Source organism: Panthera uncia, chromosome A2, assembly GCF_023721935.1.
Source record: "Panthera uncia isolate 11264 chromosome A2, Puncia_PCG_1.0, whole genome shotgun sequence".
NCBI classification, from domain to species: domain Eukaryota; kingdom Metazoa; phylum Chordata; class Mammalia; order Carnivora; family Felidae; genus Panthera; species Panthera uncia.
This window is the reverse complement of record NC_064816.1, coordinates 141,950,300-141,970,198: the sequence shown is the minus strand read 5'-3', so window position 1 is coordinate 141,970,198 and position 19,899 is coordinate 141,950,300. Positions and strand designations below refer to the sequence as shown.

The window sequence follows — 19,899 nt, the reverse complement described above, 5'->3', positions numbered from 1 at the left end:
TTTAGCAATTGTGTTTTAGTGAGATTTTGTCTATATACTGGATGACCCAACAGAAATATTTCTAGACTAATATTAGTTACAATGCTTAAAACCTTTCAAAGAACAAGAAAATCATATATTAAAGATGAATGAAGAGTATAATTTTTTAACAAATTGAAGGGATCTATACAGAATAAGCAGAGTAATGTACACTCACTTCAAATTTTACAAATGATTTTTATAGCATTAATAATTCTAATAATACATAATAGACATACTACACATTATATTTCTGAAATCTAGGGGCGCTTGGGTGGCTCGGTTGAGCGTCCAACTTCAGGTCATGATCTTGCAATCTATGGGTTCGAGCCCCATGTTGGGCTCTGTGTTGACAGCTCAGAGCCTGAAGCCTGCTTCGGATTCTGTGTCTCCCTCTCTGCCCTTCCCCTGCTCGCGCGCTGTCTCCCTCTCCTCAAAAATAAATATTTTTTAAAAAGTTAAAAAAAAAAAAGAAAAAGAAATCTAAATGTGATCTGCAGCTTGAAGCACATGTTCTTTGCTCCCCAATGAAAGATGCCTTTGCTCCCACCTCAAATAAAGATTAGAAACTGCTAACACACATCCTAAGGCTAAGAGTTTGCATCCTAGGGCTCAACCATCAGTTTTCCTCATGGCACAATCAGACACGGATATGATCAGGATCAGTGCTTCCCAACCTTCTTCATAATGACATGCACAGACAGTGATAATGTTTATGGCAAACAAGGATAAGAGCCTGCAGGCTCTTGTTACTCTAGGATTGGGGGGGGGGGGGGGGTCAACGCCTCAGCACAATGAAATGCATCTGTGACACATTCAGTGTGCTTTAGCAGTATCCCTTAGGAAGCTCTTATCTAGATGGCTAAAACAGCTGTTAGAAGATGACAGTAATTTTAAAGTTCTGAAAGATCATCTTAAAAGTTCAAGACTAACCACTCTGAAATGCATCTATTCTCTTATAGAATTAATAAGTATACAAAACATCTAGCACAGTAACTGGCATGCAGTAAGTGCTCAATAAATGTCAGCTATTATTATTATAAGCTATTACTACTATATTGATTTTCCTCGTAATAGTACACTTTTTAAAATGTCACCTTTCCACATGCTTTCATAAAGGGCCACCATCAGGGCACTCATACCCGTCCCAGACTTAGTATTCATTCTAGACTTCTAAATACTTTTGAGGATCCAGAATGCAGGCCCAATCCAGCCAGAGCTGAAGCTTCTCCCTGAAGCCCCCACAACTATCCAGGCTGCAAAAATCCAAAAAATCCACAGAAATCCAAGTCATTCTAACAATTTATGCCAAGCAGGCAAACAAATATCTGCTAAATCACCACCAAGAGACAGCTACACATCACAAGTGCTTTTTCAGAATGACCTTTTAAGAAAACAGTTATAAACTAAAAATACTAACCTAATAGTTTCACATTTACCTTATTTTCAAACAAAACATATCAAGAGAATGTTGAAAAGACTAGAAAGCAAACACACAGCTGACCATTACTAACATCTTTTAATAGAAAAGAAATATGAAGTTATCTAAATATTAATATCCTAAATATCATGAGTTAGTAAGTGCCTATAATCACTTGAAAAGCTCAAGTTAACATTTGCCTGAAAACCATGAAACTAACCCAGGGTTAAGTAAAAGGCATCATTATACTCTGTAATTAAAGGCTGACAAAAAAGGCTGGAAAGAAGTCCAATTTCTTGTCTTCGGGCAGTTGAATGTCTAACTCATCCAGAAGAGACCTCTGTTCTACAAATTTTTAAGAAACTATGCAACTTCCCTAAATAGATATTTATTCACACTTCTTCTAATGACAAATACTAGAAGACTGAGAGCTATAGAAGCAGTAGCAGAACATATTTTCCTTAAATGTAAACCAAAGACTGTAGGTATCACGCAAAAAAAGCACAAATAAAGCACATAAAAAAAAGAAATTTCATTTTGTATGACGAAGCAAAATAGAAGCTGAAGAAGTACTTTATAGGAAAATATAAGATATTTCACTACTTGTATATCTGAAACACGTAACTATCCAAGGGCTGTAGGAGCCAGCGGTCCACAAACTGAGGAAACCAGTACTTGGTTAAAAAAAAAAAAGAAAAAAGGACCAAGAGTTAAACACAGTAAAAAAATTTGCTTCTTCATAAGTTCTCACAGGAAAACAGGAAATAGGTTTTTATTTACAATTATTCATTATAATAACAGAAACTATAGTTATAAAAGAAAGTAGCACAGTGGATAGCCCAAATATCTTTTTTAATTAAAAAAAATTTTTTTAATGTTTATTATTTTTGAGAGAGAGAGAGAGCGCACACATGAGCAGGGAGGGGCAGAGAGAGAGAGAGAGAGAGACAGAATGTGAAGCAGGCTCCAGGCTCTAAGCTGCCAGCACAGAGCCCGATGAGGGGTTCAAACTCGTGAACTGCAAGATCATGACCTGAGCCAAAGTCAGACGCTTCACTGACTGAGCCACTCAGGGGCCCCTGGATAGCCCAAATATTCTAAGAACAGCTTTCCCTGTAGAGTAATCTTTATTAAGACCTTAATATATTCTTTTTGCCCAATAGAACTATTTGATTCAATGAAATGAACAGGCCACCTCTTGATAGGTTGGCAATGACAATGAGGTACACTACTTGTTCCAAAAGAGGAATTTTTCTCTCTCAAATCAAAACATGGGATTCTAGCTTTTATTACTATTATTCTCTGAAGGATCTAATTCACTCTAATTTTAAGATAATATTGTCATAGTTATGCAACATAGATACAAATTAAAATTGTCAAGTCCTCAACTTTTCTACCTTCTAAATAATAAATCCTAAAGAAAAGCAAAATAACCCTAAAATTAATAATTTTAAGGAAGCATTACAAATACTGTCTTAAGCTAAATAAATACATGCCTTAGGTAGTATTTTTTAAACATTACAATGCACCATATTAGTGGGCCATAAAATTAGTTTCATGAGGAAAAAAAAGACAAAAAAACAGAAGAGGAGGGGCACCTGGGTGTCTCAGTCAGTTAAGCGTTAACTCTTGGTTAACTTTTGGTTAACTCTTGGTTTTGGCTTAGGTCATAATCTCACGGCTCCTGACTTTGAGCCCCACATCAGGCTCTGTGCTGACAGTGCAGAGCCTGCTTGAGATTCTCTGTCTCCCTCTCCCTCTGCCCCTCCCCAACTCACACTGTCTCTTTCTTAAAATAAATAAATAAAGTTAAAAAAAAAAAAAAAGCAGAATAGGAAATAGCCATAATATATTGCCTTAAGGGATTCATCAGTATTTAGTTTTAGAATATTATAGCTTTACAACTTGATGAATCCTCTATGAAACAATCAAAGCTGAAACAAGTCACTTATCTCATTAAACCTTTTTTCTTTTAAGTTTATTTATTTATTTTGAGGGGCGGGGGGAGGGACAGAGAGAGAATCCCAAGCAGGCTCCACAACGTCAGCACGGAGCCTGAAGGGGGGCTCAAGTCCACAAACCCTGAGATCATGAACTGAGCCGAAATCAAGAGTTAGACGCTTAACCGACTGAGCCACCCAGGTGCCCCTCTCATTAAACCTTCTTAAGAAAACTTTCAAATGAAAAAATATTTGGAAAAGGTCCCACTTGAAATAATTGTCATTTAGTTATAGATGTATAAAGTAAGGATCAGAAAACTTTTTCTGCAAAAGGCCAAGCAATAAACATTTTGTCTCTTGCAACTATTCAACTATGCCTTTGTTGCGCAAAAGCAAGATACAGACTTATATAACCAGTGAATAACAAGTGTGGCAGTGTTCTCAAAATGTTTTAAAAAACAGGAGTCCTGAAGGATTCAGCTCAGCCCACAGGCTGTAGTTTGCTGACTGATGGTATGAAGAATTTATTTCTATTTCAGAATGCTGAAAACCTTACCTATTTTAATGAAACGACAAGGGAACATCTGTTCATCAATTTTATGCTTCAAGGTGAATGTTTCTTTGTTATAATCATTCTTTAAGCCACTGTGAATAAAAATAAGGTTATCAAATCTGACTTTATAATTTAACACACTAAAACAAATTCAGATCTTAAGGTTAAACAAAATACATGACCAAGACAATGTAAAGTAGTTGAACATGAGAATAAAACTTGTACATCACATCAACTGCATTGTAACTGTGTTCTCTCAGTTATATAAAGGTTGATGAAAAATGTTCAGTGTTAATTAAAGGATGTGGCTACAGTGCAGGGAAATGTGTGATAGGACCTAGTATTCTTAGTGTGTAACTGAAAATGACATAAAATATGTAAGCAGTAAGAAAAAAATTAAAAATAATCACACTCACATCTGTCAACTTAGAGCCAAATATTAGAAAATTCTGATTAAGATCCCAATAATGTTCCTTTTATAGCTCAACAAATTTTCAAAGACAACCTTACTCCATTAGTTTAATAGCATCCACTTCACCCTAAATAAAAATAAATCCATATCACCTAATATAAACAACTAGGATTGAAACACAAGTATTTATGGGAAAGTCACTTACCTTCAGGTTGCCTTATGTCCTAAAACACTTTCATGACTTAAATCAAATGCAGTATAGACGTAATATTTACTCATATAAAATGCTGTGCTGATGGGACATACTATATCATAAATACATTCTAAAACAATATGGCTTTATTTGCCCACTCTACTGGCTATCTGATTTTTCATGATCTATGGGGCAAATTAATACTTTCATTCCTCGTGGTCTATGTTGTGAAAACTCATATTTACTGAGCTCCTTCCAAGTGGCAGGTACTGTGCTAGTCTTATACCTTTTCTCTTTCTAGTCTCTAATTTTTACTAAATGACCAAAATATTATTTCTGGATTAGGGCAATTGATCTTAATGTTTTGGATAGAGTCTATAATTTTTATAGCAAAGATTTTTATTAACGCTGAAAATACTACTGAGGTCATTTACAGTTCAAAAATAAGACTGAAAAATAAGCAGGAAAAAAGAAACCCAAATTTTATTCTTTCTTTTTTAGTAACAATATTTAGTAGTGGCTGTTGGTTAAAAAAAAAAAAAAAAAAAGGCTAACTCAAGCCACAATATTAAAATAAGGCACTAGAAATACAATAGTAGAAATATTCTTTTCTCCCTTGAAAGAAAAAATCAAACCATGCAGATTTAGCCACAAAGAGACAAAACTAAGACGACAACTTGTTTAAAAGACAACTCTTTCTTCCCCATAATCATAACTCACCTGGACAACAACTCTGTCATATTTTCTTCATTCATTCCACCGAAGACTTTAAATTTCTTCAAATTGCAGACATGAGTTTTCTCATATTTTCCAAATGTGATGTTCTGGACTATAGCAGGCCTTTCAAGTTTCAGAATCAAGTACTAAAAAAAATAAAAACAAAAAAACTAAGCAAGTTATATCCTCCTTTGTTTAGAACAGTTAGACAACTTTAGAAGTGAAACCTTTGGACAGTTAGCAGAAGAATGTGTAAGACCCGTCCCATCCATCCTGTACTGATAGACTGTGTTTTTAAAGCTAAAGAAGAGAATTCTTTTTTTTTTTTTAATGTTTATTTATTTTTGAGACAGAGGGAGACAGAGCATGAACGGGGGAGGGTCAGAGAAAGGGAGACACAGAATCTGAAACAGGCTCCAGGCTCTGAGCTGTCAGCACAGAGCCCAACGCGGAGCTCGAACTCACGGACCTCGAGATCATGACCTGAGCCGAAGTCGGAGGCTCAACCGACTGAGCCACCCAGGCGCCCCTAAAGAAGAGAATTCAACAGCCCTGTAGAGGCTACCATACCACCACCACTTTCTCCCAGCAAACTACATCACCCTGAACACTGTAGATGAAGGGGGGAGAAAACGACTAGTAAGCTAACTTCTAATCAAGGCATGCCATTCAGTAAAAGATATACAGACTAAGAATCACCAAATAAAACAAGATTAGATTGCAAAAGCAGCAATCACATTTTCTCATCAACTATATTCTGAGTGGTAAAATGTTAAACCTAAAAACAAACTTAGGGGTACCTGGGTGGCTCAGTCAGTTAAGCGTCAGACTTCGGCTCAGGTCGTGATCTTTGGGTTTGTGAGTCTGAGCCCTGTGTCGGGCTCTGTGCTGACGGCTCAGAGCCTGGAGCCTGCTTCAGATTCGGTGTCTCCCTCTCTCTCTGCCCCTCCCACGCTCTGTCTCTGTCTCTCAATAATAAATAAACGTTAAAAAAAATAAAATAAATTAAATTAAAAAATAAACTTAAGAGATTTACTAACCACCCCTGCCAATTTTTAAAAATTAAAAAACCTGGACCTACTGTAGATATGTCTAATGTAGCTCAAGATTTCCTGTTATACACTAAATAAAATGGAGTCAATTAGGGAATACATTTTACATTATGTAGATTGTTTCATTTATAAAAATCAAGAAGGAAACTACTACTGGTTGAGTATATGGAGAAAGAAGTATTCAGGAAAATGATTCAGATGGTTTTTGCAGTGGCTTCATGCTAATAATGGGTAATACAGGTGACAAATGTAGAAGAGCAAAATTGGTCGTTGGTCCTACTTCCTACCATGCACAGAAAATGAACTCAGAATGGATCAAAACCGATCCAAAATCAGTCCTTTAGAATCTAAGATCTAAATGGAAGAGCTAAAACTATAAAGTTCTTAGATGCAAATAGAGGTAAATATGAGATTCTGGATTTGGCAGTGATTTCTTAGATATGATATCAAAAGCACAAGCAACAAAATATAAAATAAAGTGCCCTTCGTTAAAATTAAAACTTTTGTGCATCAAAGGATACTACCAATGAAGTGAAAATATAACCTACTGAATGGGAGATACTCCTCCATTGCTTATCTGTTCTCTAGCACACAGTTGTATCCTTAAGAAACTTTGAATTAACAAAAATCATATTACCATACCTATTACTTTGATATGGATAAAAAGAATAGCAATCTTAAGTTTTCTGTGGCAATTTTGATAATTAATTTGAATTGCTACCTAAAATGTGAACAATATATAAACAGTTGTTACGGTGTAGTGGTTAAAGCCTTGACTTCGCAGTCAGTGAATCAGTAGAGAGGCTTTTAACTTGAAATAACAGAAGGTCTTATTATAGTGGGTTCAAACAAATCAAATCCCTCCTTCCCCTCTCCCCCAAAACTAGAGTTAGACAGCTTCTGGTGAAAGTTGAGTGGCTCACAATTGGCTGACTCTGAGATGCTCTTGATTTGTTTTTAAAATTTATTTAAATCAAAGTTAATGAACATAGTGCAATAATGGTTTCAGGTGTAGAATTTAGTGATTCATCATTTACATATAACACCCAGTGCTCATCCCATCAAGTTCCCTCTGTGGTACCCATCACCCATTTATCCCATCCCCCACCCACCTTCCCTGCAGCAACCCTTAGTTGATTTTTTTGTTCATGATTGCACAGTGGTTGTTTCAGTTTCAGATAGCAAAGAGGTAGCTTTTTTTTTTTTTTTTTTAAAGCAAAACTGTAACCCCACAGTAAACTTCTGCTTACATCTCAGAATTTTGTCATGTATCTACCTTTGGGAGGAAGGTGGCTAGGAAAAACTGGGTTGAAAATGGTGGTTGGGTCAGCCAACCAACAATATCATCCAGACTGATTTTTAAAGTCACATCTGTCCGTGATTAGTGTTGTAATGATGGTTAAGTTAATTAGCCTTTCTAAGCCAAAATTTCCTCATCTTTAAGATAAGGATAAAGAGGATACTTATTATTATTATTAAGATACTACTTCTATTTCTCTTATTCCTACTAAAATGAGAATGCATGTAAAAATCTGAGCAATGTGCCAGACAAGGGAGTTTAGTGCTCACAAAATGTTAACTCTGATTTTATCATCATCATTATCATCATAATCTTTCACGTCAACATCAGCTTCATTCTTTTGTGGAGGTAAAATTGACATTACATAAAATTGATCATTTTAAAATGTGCATGTTAGTGGCATTTAGTACATTCACAGTATTGTGCAACTATTCTATCTATCTAGTTCCAAGGTATTTTTATCACTCCATAAGGACGCCTGATAGTGTCTCCTGTTTCCCTTAACCCAGCTCCTGGCAATTACTAATCTGCTTTCTGCCTTTGTGAATTTACCTGTCCTGGATATTTTGTATAAATGGAATCCTATAATACATAACCTCCTATATCTGACTTCTTTCCCTTAGCACGTTTTTGAGGTTCATCCATGTTGTAGCATGTAACAGTACTCCATTCCTTTTTATGACTGAAGAGTATTCCATTTTATAGAAAGGCTTCATTTTGTTAATCCATTTATCAGTTGATGGGCATTTAGGGTTGTTTCTATTTTGGCCATTGTGAGTAGTACTGCTCTGAACATATGTGTACAAGTGTTTGGATACGTTTTCTCATTTCTTTGGAGTATACACGTAGGAGTAGACCTTCTGGGTCGTATAGTAATTCTGTGTTTAACTTTTTGAGGAACTGCCAAACTATGTTCTGTATCATCTGCACCATTTTCATTTCCACCAGCAATGTCTGAGAGAGTTCCCTTTTCTCTATGTCCTCACCAACCATCATTATTTTCTGGGTTTTTTTTGTTTGTTTGTTTGTTTTTGGTTTTGTTTTTTAATTATAGACATCTTAGTGTGGGTGAAGTTGTATTTCTTTGTGGTTTGAATTTGCATTTCCCTGATGATTAGTGATACATCTTTCTATGTGCCTGTTGGTCTTTTATCTTCCTTGGGAAAAAGGCTGTTGAGGTCCTTTGCCATTTTCAAATTGGGTTGTCTTTTTTGTTGTTGAGTTGTAAGAATTCTTTATATTTCTGGATACTAACCCTTATTTGCAAATAATTTATTATTTGCAAATATTTTCTCCCATTCAGTAGGTTATATTTTCACTTCATTGGTAGTATCCTTTGATGCACAAAAGTTTTAATTTTAACGAACGGCAATTTATTTTAGATTTTGTTGCTTGTGCTTTTGATATCATATCTAAGAAATCACTGCCAAATCCAGAATCTCATATTTACCTCTATTTGCATCTAAGAACTTTATAGTTTTAGCTCTTCCATTTAGATCTTAGATTCTAAAGGACTGATTTTGGATCGGTTTTGATCCATTCTGAGTTCATTTTCTGTGCATGGTAGGAAGTAGGACCAACGACCAATTTTGCTCTTCTACATTTGTCACCTGTATTACCCATTATTAGCATGAAGCCACTGCAAAAACCATCTGAATCATTTTCCTGAACACTTCTTTCTCCATATACTCAACCAGTAGTAGTTTCCTTCTTGATTTTTATAAATGAACAATCTACGTAATGTAAAATGTGCTCCCTAATTAACTGACCCCATCTCCATCTTTCTCATTAACCCACACTCCCTCTCATTCCTGTCTCCTCCCTTCTCTAGTCATCCTTTAAAGTCTCAGTTTAGATGTCAGCCTCCCCTGACAGCTGGTTAGGTACAATGTTGTAACTAATATTAAAAATTGGTTTTTATACATCTGTTGTGCACCATCCATCACTCCATATATGATACCCCGAAATCCAGCAGGAAGTTGTTACATATGTATAATTTTATTAATAACCAAATCGAATTTTTGTTATTAAAAAGTTACGTAAATAGGGGTCCCTGGGTGGCTCAGTCGGTTAAGCTCCCAACTCTTGATTTCTGCTCAGGTCATGATCTCACAGTCATGGGATCGGGCCCTGCACTGGGCTCTGCATTGAGCATGGAGCCTGCTTAGGATTCCCTCTCTAACACCTTCCATGCTTGCTTGCTCCTCCACCCCACCCCCAAAAGTTGCTTAAGGAAAATTTAAACTCTCTAATCGGAAGCAAACCATAATAATTTGATAGAAACCCTTCTTAGGTAAAAATTTTAATGTTTGGGGCACCTGGCTGCCTCAGTCAGGACAGCATGCAACTCTTAATCTCAGAGTCGTGATTTCAAGCCCCACGTTAGGTATGGAGACAATTAAAAAAAAAAAAAAAAAAAACTGAAGCAACCTAAATGCTCTGGGAAATTAGTTAAGCTTAATAAAATATTTTTTGAAATTTTAATTTTCAATCACATTTGGCTTTATTCATAATGAAATAATAATTCCCATTTTCCAACTCTTGAATATAAATGCTGAGTAGTGCTACTATTAAACAATGTTGTCCTATAGTTAAATAGGTTTTCATTAGTTTTAATTTGGAGAAATAACTGCTGTAGATATAGCAATACAAACTAAAAAAATTTTTAAAAATTGAAGTTCATTAAGAACAAACATTTTAGAAAAACTACTTTAGAACCTATTAGAGGGGGCAAGAGGGGGCTGCCCCAAGATGGGCCACTATGGCATAAAGATTATTTCAAGTTAAAAGTAATCAAAACCTGGGGTGCCTGGATGGCTCCGTCAGTTAAGCCATCTGACTCTTGATCTGGATTCTGGTCATGATCTCAGAGTTTGTAAGACAGAGCCCTGTGTCAGGCTCTGCGCTAATAGCTCAGGGCCTGCTTGGGATTCTGTCTCTCCCTCTCTCTCCCCCTCCCTGCTTGCTCTCTTTCTCTCTCAAAATAAATAAACTTTAAAAAAAAGTAATCAAAACCCAGCAGATACAGGAAAGGCTCTCTATCTCCCCCTCACCTGCCAAAATTTACATTGGAAAGGAGCACCTGTACCAGGAAGAGAGAACTATTAACAGAAACTCTCCTTTACCTAAGGAATTTATCTGCATAACAGGACAATCTTGTTCTTCCAAAAGTCTCTTTTTCTAAGGTCTCCCCATTATATCCTCAGGCCCTACCCCTCGCCTCAGCTCATATAAGCTTCCTCTTGCCTGTCTTTGGAATTTCATGTCTGTGTGGATGCCCCACATGTATACCTATTAAATTTTATTTTCTCCTGTTAATCTGTCTCATGGCAATTTGATTCTAAGTCCAGTTAGAAGAACCACAGGGCAGAGGAAGGTCTTCCTCCCTGATACTATATATCAACCTTTGAATTGTGAGTATATAAATATTAATACATTAATTTTATAATAAAACATAATGTACCACAATCTCTTTTCCAAAAGGGGAGGGCACACCAAAAATTCAGCCACAGAATTAAGCAAGCAATGAAAAAAAAATTTTAATGTTTAAAACTTGTTCACAATTTCAAACTTAAGAGATTTTTTCAATGTGAGAAAGGTGATTTTAAAAATCATTTTTAATCAGGGGCACCTGGGTGGCTCAGTCAGCTAGGCGTCCGACTTTGGCTCTGGTCATGACCTCATAGTTTGTGAGTTCAAGCCCCACACTGGGCTCTGTGCTGTCAGTTCAGAGCCTGCTTCAGATCCTCTGTCTCCCTCTCTCTCTGCCCCTCTCCTGCCTATTCTCTCCTCTCTCTCTCAAAAAGAAACATCTAAAAAAATGATTAAAAAAATAAAGAAGAATTGCTGAATCAAATATTTGTGTACATCTAACATACTTATATTTTTATTTCTAAGAGGCAGAGCCCTACGAAGAACTGAGTAAGACAAATGTACTCTCCATATCGAGAGCCTTTGCCAGATTATATTTCAAAGACTGTAATAATTCAGATTTTTAATTTCAGATTTTCAAATGTATAGGTACCCTTCTTCTCAAATTCCTGCAACAATGAGTGTTATCATTCTTTGAATTATCTCTATAGACATTTTAAATAATCTATTAGCTAAAAAAGAAAAACACTATAAAACTTGATATGACATGAAAAGGAAATATCTGAAGGCACAGAATACCAGAGTGAACAGAAGCAACCTCTGGGGGAAGTGCATGCTCGCTGACGAAGGGCAGCCAGTAAGCTGTAAAGCAGGTCCTAGCTCCAAAGCTTTTAGCATGCAGCTAAGTGCACTCTTAGAGCAGACACAGCAGCAGTCAGAAAGTAAAGAAACCAGGAAAGTAAAGTTGGGGACCCATGAAAGTTGAAGAAAGTGGCATTTCAAGGTTCTCCAGAAAAACAAAACAGAAACAGGAGGCTGGGAAATCCCATAATATGTGATCTGCAAGATGGAGAACCAGGTAAGGGAATCCTCCAACCCCAGGCAAACCTTGGGATAACTGCAGTCCTGGCCCTCACCTTGAGTGGAGCCTTGAGCCAGAACCACCCAGCAACGTCACTCTCAGATTCCTGACCCTGAGTAACAGTGTGAAATAATAAATGCTTGTTTCTAACTGCTAAGTTTGGGGTAACTTATTACACAGCAATAGATAATACAGCATCCAAGGCCAAAATAAATATTAACAGTTCCATTTATTAAGTAAAGTCCAAACAGCTTAATAAGCATTTATGTACTGACAACTTAGTAGCCATTTGAAAAACAGACATAAATTAATACAAAAATATTTGTATTTCATTCCTAGATAAATACAAGTACCTACTAATGTGCTTTGTGTGCCTGCTGGACAGCACACAACGACGCAAACATTTGAATTAGACTAGAATCTATCTACCACTCATATTTCCTAAACCACATTGATTTTCTATGTAATAATTATTTGTTTGTTTGTTTTATCACAGCAAATGAAATTCTCAGCCAACACAGAATTTTGCCATGGCACCACTGAAAGGGAAATACAGAAATTAGTAAAACAGAATGCTACTTTTCAAAGATCTTACTTACAATCTAATGAAGAAAATACACACTAACAACTAACCACAACACAAAGTAGAATGAAAGGATTTGAAAAATTTGAAAAAAGAAAAAAAGGATTGGACATTAACTAGTAATAGAGTAATACTTCCATTTACCCATCACCTTCAGAAAATGAGGCTTCCAAATAATACAAAATATAAAATTTGGAAATCTAGAAATAAAACACTTTTTGGATAACCCTAAAACCTTATTTTTATTGACGAAGAAATACAATCCTAGAGACATGAACTCTCTGACTTCAAATTACATAGAGTCAATGGTAGATTACTTACAACAATATGAGATAGAGACAGAAGGGATATAAAACATAGTTAAGGGGTGCCTGGGTGGCTCAGCTAGTTAAGCGTCTCTTTAAAAAAAAAAAATTTTTTTTTTTTTTTTTTTTTTTTTACCATTTATTCAGTTTTGAGAGACAGAGCGTGAGTGGGACAGGGGCAGTGAGAAAGGGAGACACAGAATCTGAAGCAGGCTCTGAGCTGTCAGCACAGAGCCTGACGCAGGGCTCGAACTCACAAACTGAGATCATGACCTGAGCCGAGTAGGAAGCTTAATCGACAGAGCCACCCAGGCACCCCCACGTCTGACTCTTATTCTCAGCTCAGGTCATGATCTCACGATTCACAGGTTAAAGATCTGAGTAGGGCTCAGGGCTCACAGCGCAGACCCTCCTTGGGATATTCATATTCATTCATTCTCTCTCTCTCTCTCTCTCTCTCTCTCTCTCTCTCTCTCTCCCCCCCCCCTCCTCCTTCACTCACACGTATGTGTCCACTCTCTCTCTCAAAATAAACATATAAAAAATATTTAAAACATATTTGAGAAATATAAAAGCAGTAATTTCCCCTACCTTTTCTTCCTTGTCAAAAATAACACCCACTCAGAAAAGAAAAGAGAGGCAATATTCATTTTTTCCATTTGGTTACTTGTTAGCAGAAGGCTTAAAAATGTATACATACGATCTTACATTTTTCAAAGTGTTTTCACAAGCAATTTTCATCATCTGGACAACTACCACCAAGTCAAAAGCTACCAAAATCTCTGGCCTGGATTATTGCAATAGCACTTTTTACCTCTGAATATATTATTTAGTGTATTGTCTTTCTCCTCAAGAAATAAGCTCCATGAGAGCAGAAATTTCTGTTGTGTCCTGCTTAGACCTCACTGATTTTCCTTAGTGATAAACCCCAAACACCTACAACACAGTCTGACGTATTTATAGCAGCCAATAAATCTGTACCTACTGAATTCAATGAATGAAAGCTACAGACAAAAGGTGAGAAGGTACTGCACGCATAATTCCTGGTCCCTGTTGTACACAAACCTACCTCTCAGATATTCAATCAAACACTAACCTTGTGAAAGTAGTACGGATAGATGTAATTATGTTTCCAGATCAGTTCGTTTTAATCAAAACAGAGATTATCTGGGTGGGCCCACCTAATCGTGTGTCCTTTAACTCTGAGTTTAGAGATCAGAGACAAGAAGTCAGAAATTCAAAGCACAAGAAGGAATCGATGCACCATTGCTCGTTTGAAAATGAAGGGGGGCATGAGGTAAGGCATGTGGGCATGGTCTAAGAACTAAGAATAGCTCTTAATTTATAGCCAGCAAGAAAACAAGGACTTCAGTCCTATAACCACAAGAAACTGAATTTTGACAACAAAGCTCACTGTCTTCAGGGCCAGCAGATGAGAACCTAACCAATATCTGGATTTCAGCCTTATGGTACTCTGAAGAAAGAATCCCACCTGGGGGATTGTAACCTAGGAAGTGGCTTTAAACTAAATCTGTGATTTGTAATAGAGCAATACCAAAATAATAATAGAGGGACCCACCATAATGAGGACAATGTTAAAATCACAAAACCACATAAAGCTTTAAGATTTAGAGTCAAATTCATTAGAATTAGAATCAAAGTTCCATTCAGGGACACCTGGGTGGCTCAGTTGGTTAAGCTTGGACTCTTGAGCTCAGCTCAGGTCATGATCTCACAGTTGGTGAGATTGAGCCCTGCGTAGGGCTCTGTGCTGACAGCATGGAGCCTGCTTGGGATTCTCTCTCTCTTCCCCTCTCTCTGGCCCTCCTCAGCTCACACACCCATGCTCGCTCATTTATTTTCATAAATAAATATTTAAAAAACGTTTTTAAAAAAAGAGTAAAGGGTAAAAAGTTTAATTGGGGTCCTTTCTGGCAAAGCTTCAATGGATAGAGAAATGAGGACAAGAATGAAAACCATTATTATTTATTCCAGTAAGTAAAATTGAGGAAGGTATGCAATATCTACTGAAATATACACTCTAAATATAGATTATTATCTATTTTTCCAATAAAGACCCCTAAATGTTACACTTTTGTTTTTCTTTTTTTACACTTTTGTTTCTCTATTTGTTAGATTTTTCTATCTTTTCCATCACGACACTTTGTCAGTTGTTCTGTTTGTCAGCTTGCTGTTAATGTGCCTATATTTTATAGCTGTGCCTCCATACACAAAGTTGCATCCAGTTGCTGAAAAGTGAAGAAGTAACTAACTAAACAGAGTAACTTTTTTTAAAAAAAATTTTTTTAGGTATTTTATTTCCAATATATGAAATTTATTGTCAAATTGGTTTCCATACAACACCCAGTGCTCATCCCAAAAGGTGCCCTCCTCAATACCCATCACCCACCCTCCCCTCCCTCCCACCCCCCATCAACCCTCAGTTTGTTCTCAGTTTTTAAGAGTCTTCTTATGCTTTGGCTCTCTCCCACTCTAACCTCTTTTTTTTTTTTTTTTTCCTTCCCCTCTCCCATGGGTTTCTGTTAAGTTTCTCAGGATCCACATAAGAGTGAAAACATATGGTATCTGTCTTTCTCTGTATGGCTTATTTCACTTAGCATCACACTCTCCAGTTCCATCCATGTTGCTACAAAGGGCCATATTTCGTTCTTTCTCATTGCCATGTAGTACTCCATTGTGTATATAAACCACAATTTCTTTATCCATTCATCAGTTGATGGACATTTAGGCTCTTTCCATAATTTGGCTATTGTTGAGAGCGCTGCTATAAACATTGGGGTACAAGTGCCCCTATGCATCAGTACTCCTGTATCCCTTGGGTAAATTCCTAGCAGTGCTATTGCTGGGTCATAGGGTAGGTCTATTTTTAATTTTCTGAGGAACCTCCACACTGTTTTCCAGAGCGGCTGCACCAGTTTGCATTCCCACCAACAGTGCAAGAGGGTTCCTGTTTCTCCACATCCTCTCTGGCGTCTATAGTCTCCTGATTTGTTCATTTTGGCCACTCTGACTGGCGTGAGGTGGTATCTGAGTGTGGTTTTGATTTGTATTTCCCTGATAAGGAGCGACGTTGAGCATCTTTTCATGTGCCTGTTGGCCATCCGGATGTCTTCTTTAGAGAAGTGTCTATTCATGTTTTCTGCCCATTTCTTCACTGGGTTATTTGTTTTTCGGGTGTGGAGTTTGGTGAGCTCTTTATAGATTTTGGATACTAGCCCTTTGTCTGATATGTCATTCGCAAATATCTTTTCCCATTCCGTTGGTTGCCTTTTAGTTTTGTTGGTTGTTTCCTTTGCTGTGCAGAAGCTTTTTATCTTCATAAGGTCCCAGTAGTTCATTTTTGCTTTTAATTCCCTTGCCTTTGGGGATGTGTCAAGTAAGAAATTCCTACGACTGAGGTCAGAGAGGTCTTTTCCTGCTTTCTCCTCTAGGGTTTTGATGGTTTCCTGTCTCACATTCAGGTCCTTTATCCACTTTGAGTTTATTTCTGTGAATGGTGTGAGAAAGTGGTCTAGTTTCAACCTTCTGCGTGTTGCTGTCCAGTTCTCCCAGCACCACTTGTTAAAGAGACTGTCTTTTTTCCATTGGATGTTCTTTTCTGCTTTGTCAAAGATGAGTTGGCCATACGTTTGTGGGTCTAGTTCTGGGGTTTCTATTCTATTCCATTGGTCTATGTGTCTGTTCTTGTGCCAATACCATGCTGTCTTGATGATTACAGCTTTGTAGTAGAGGCTAAAGTCTGGGATTGTGATGCCTCCTGCTTTGGTCTTCTTCAAAATTACTTTGGCTATTCAGGGCCTTTTGTGGTTCCCTATGAATTTTAGGATTGCTTGTTCTAGCTTCGAGAAGAATGCTGGTGCAATTTTGATTGGGATTGCATTGAATGTGTAGACAGCTTTGGGTAGTATTGACATTTTGACAATATTTATTCTTCCAATCCATGAGTGCAGAATGTTTTTCCATTTCTTTATATCTTCTTCAATTTCCTTCATAAGCTTTCTATAGTTTTTGGCATACAGATCTTTTACATCTTTGGTTAGATTTACTCCTAGGTATTTTATGCTTCTTGGTGCATTTGTGAATGGGATCAGTTTCTTTATTTGTCTTTCTGTTGCATCGTTAGTGTATAAGAATGCAACTGATTTCTGTACACTGATTTTGTATCCTGCGACTTTGCTGAATTCATGTATCAGTTCTAGCAGACTTTTGGTGGAGTCTGTCGGATTTTCCACGTATAATATCATGTCATCTGCAAAAAGTGAAAGCTTAACTTCATCCTTGCCAATTTTGATGCCTTTGATTTCCTTCTGTTGTCTGATTGCTGATGCTAGAACTTCCAACACTATGTTAAACAACAGCGGTGAGAGTGGACATCCCTGTCATGTTCCTGATCTCAGGGAAAAAGCTCTCAGTTTTTCCCCATTGAGGATGATGTTAGCTGTGGGCTTTTCATAAATGGCTTTTATGATCTTTAAGTATGTTCCTTCTATCCCGACTTTCTCGAGGGTTTTTATTAAGAAAGGTTGCTGAATTTTGTCAAAGGTCTTTTCTGCATTGATTGACAGGATCACATGGTTCTTATCTTTTCTTCTATTAATGTGATGTATCATGTTGATTGATTTGCGAATGTTGAACCAGCCCTGCATCCCAGGAATAAATCCCACTTGATCATGGTGAACAATTCTTTTTATATGCTGTTGAATTCGATTTGCTAGTATCTTATTGAGAATTTTTGCATCCATATTCATCAGGGATATTGGCCTGTAGTTCTCTTTTTTTACTGGGTCTCTGTCTGGTTTAGGAATCAAAGTAATATTGGCTTCATAGAATGAGTCTGGAAGTTTTCCTTCCCTTTCTATTTTTTGGAATAGCTTGAGAAGGATAGGTATTATCTCTGCTTTAAACGTCTGGTAGAACTCCCCTGGGAAGCCATCTGGTCCTGGACTCTTATTTGTTGGGAGATTTTTGATGACTGATTCAATTTCTTCGCTGGTTATGGGTCTGTTCAAGCTTTCTATTTCCTCCTGATTGAGTTTTGGAAGCATGTGGGTGTTTAGGAATTTGTCCATTTCTTCCAGGTTGTCCAGTTTGTTGGCATATAATTTTTCATAGTATTCCCTGATAATTGCTTGTATCTCTGAGGGATTGGTTGTAATAATTCCATTTTTCATTCATGATTTTATCTATTTGGGTCATCTCTCTTTTCTTTTTGAGAAGCCTGGCTAGAGGTTTATCAATTTTGTTTATTTTTTCAAAAAACCAACTCTTGGTTTCGTTGATCTGCTCTATAGTTTTTTCAGATTCTATATTGTTTATTTCAGCTCTGACCTTTATTATTTCTCTTCTTCTGCTGGGTTTAGGTTGCCTTTGCTGTTCTGCTTCCATTTCCTTTAGGTGTGCTGTTAGATTTTGTATTTAGGATTTTTCTTGTTTCTTGAGATAGGCCTGGATTGCAATGTATTTTCCTCTCAGGACTGCCTTCGCTGCCTCCCAAAGCATTTGGATTGTTGTATTTTCATTTTCGTTTGTTTCCATATATTTTTTTAATTTCTTCCCTAATCGCCTGGTTGACCCATTCATTCTTTAGTAGGGTGTTCTTTAACCTCCATGCTTTTGGAAGTTTTCCACACTTATTCCTGTGGTTGATTTCAAGCTTCATAGCATTGTGGTCTGAAAGTATGCATGGTATAATTTCAATTTTTGTAAACTTATGAAGGGCTGTTTTGTGACCCAGTATATGATCTATCTTGGAGAATGTTCCATGTGCACTCGAGAAGAAAGTATATTCTGTTGCTTTGGGATGCAGAGTTCTAAATATATCTGTCAAGTCCATCTGATCCAATGTATCATTCAGGGCCCTTGTTTCTTTATTGACCGTGTGTCTAGATGATCTATCCATTTCTGTAAGTGGAGTGTTAAAGTCCCCTGCAATTACCACATTCTTATCAATAAAGTTGCTTATGTTTGTGAGTAATTGTTTTATATATTTGGGGGCTCCTGTATTCGGCGCATAGACATTTATAATTGTTAGCTCTTCCTGATGGATAGACCCTGTGATTATTATATAATGCCCTTCTTCATCTTTTTTTTTTTTTTAATTTTTTTTTCAACGTTTTTTATTTTATTTTTGGGACAGAGAGAGACAGAGAATGAACGGGGGAGGGGCAGAGAGAGAGGGAGACACAGAATCGGAAACAGGCTCCAGGCTCCGAGCCATCAGCCCAGAGCCTGATGCGGGGCTCAAACTCACGGACCGCGAGATCGTGACCTGGTTGAAGCCGGACGCTTAACCGACTGCACCACCCAGGCGCCCCCCCTTCTTCATCTCTTGTTATAGCCTTTAATTTAAAGTCTAGTTTGTCTGATATAAGTATGGCTACTCCAGCTTTCTTTTGACTTCCAGTGGCATGATAAATAGCTCTCCATCCCCTCACTCTGAATCTGAAGGTGTCCTCAGGTCTAAAATGAGTCTCTTGTAGACAGCAAATAGATGGGTCTTGTTTTTTCATCCATTCTGATACCCTATGTCTTTTGGTTGGTGCATTTAGTCCATTTACATTCAGTGTTATTATAGAAAGATATGGGTTTAGAGTCATTGTGATGTCTGTAGGTTTCATGCTTGTAGCGATGTCTCTGGTACTTTGTCTCACAGGATCCCCCTTAGGATCTCTTGTAGGGCTGGTTTAGTGGCGACGAATTCCTTCAGTTTTTGTTTGGGAAGCCCTTTATCTCTCCTTCTATTTTAAATGACAGACTTGCTTGATAAAGGATTCTCAGCTGCATATTTTTTTTTCTGTTCATCACATTGAAGATCTCCTGCCATTCCTTTCTGGCCTGCCAAGTTTCAGTAGAGAGATCAGTCACGAGTCTCCCGTTATATGTTAGAGCACGTTTATCTCTAGCTGCTTTGAGAATTTTCTCTTTATCCTTGT

The 19,899-nt window shown here is 37.2% G+C and overlaps 1 protein-coding gene across 1 annotated transcript in view; it reads right to left on the bottom strand.

The window, feature by feature from the left end:
- Positions 1 to 19,899, bottom strand: part of MKLN1 (muskelin 1) — a 180,919-nt gene that overhangs the window by 107,899 nt on the left and 53,121 nt on the right. Inside the window, exons 3-4 of the mRNA XM_049642999.1 lie at positions 5,257 to 5,399; positions 3,935 to 4,023 (exon numbers count right to left, since the gene is read on the bottom strand). Coding sequence (XP_049498956.1) covers positions 3,935 to 4,023; positions 5,257 to 5,399 — 232 coding nt within the window. The remainder of the gene's footprint in view (positions 1 to 3,934; positions 4,024 to 5,256; positions 5,400 to 19,899) is intronic.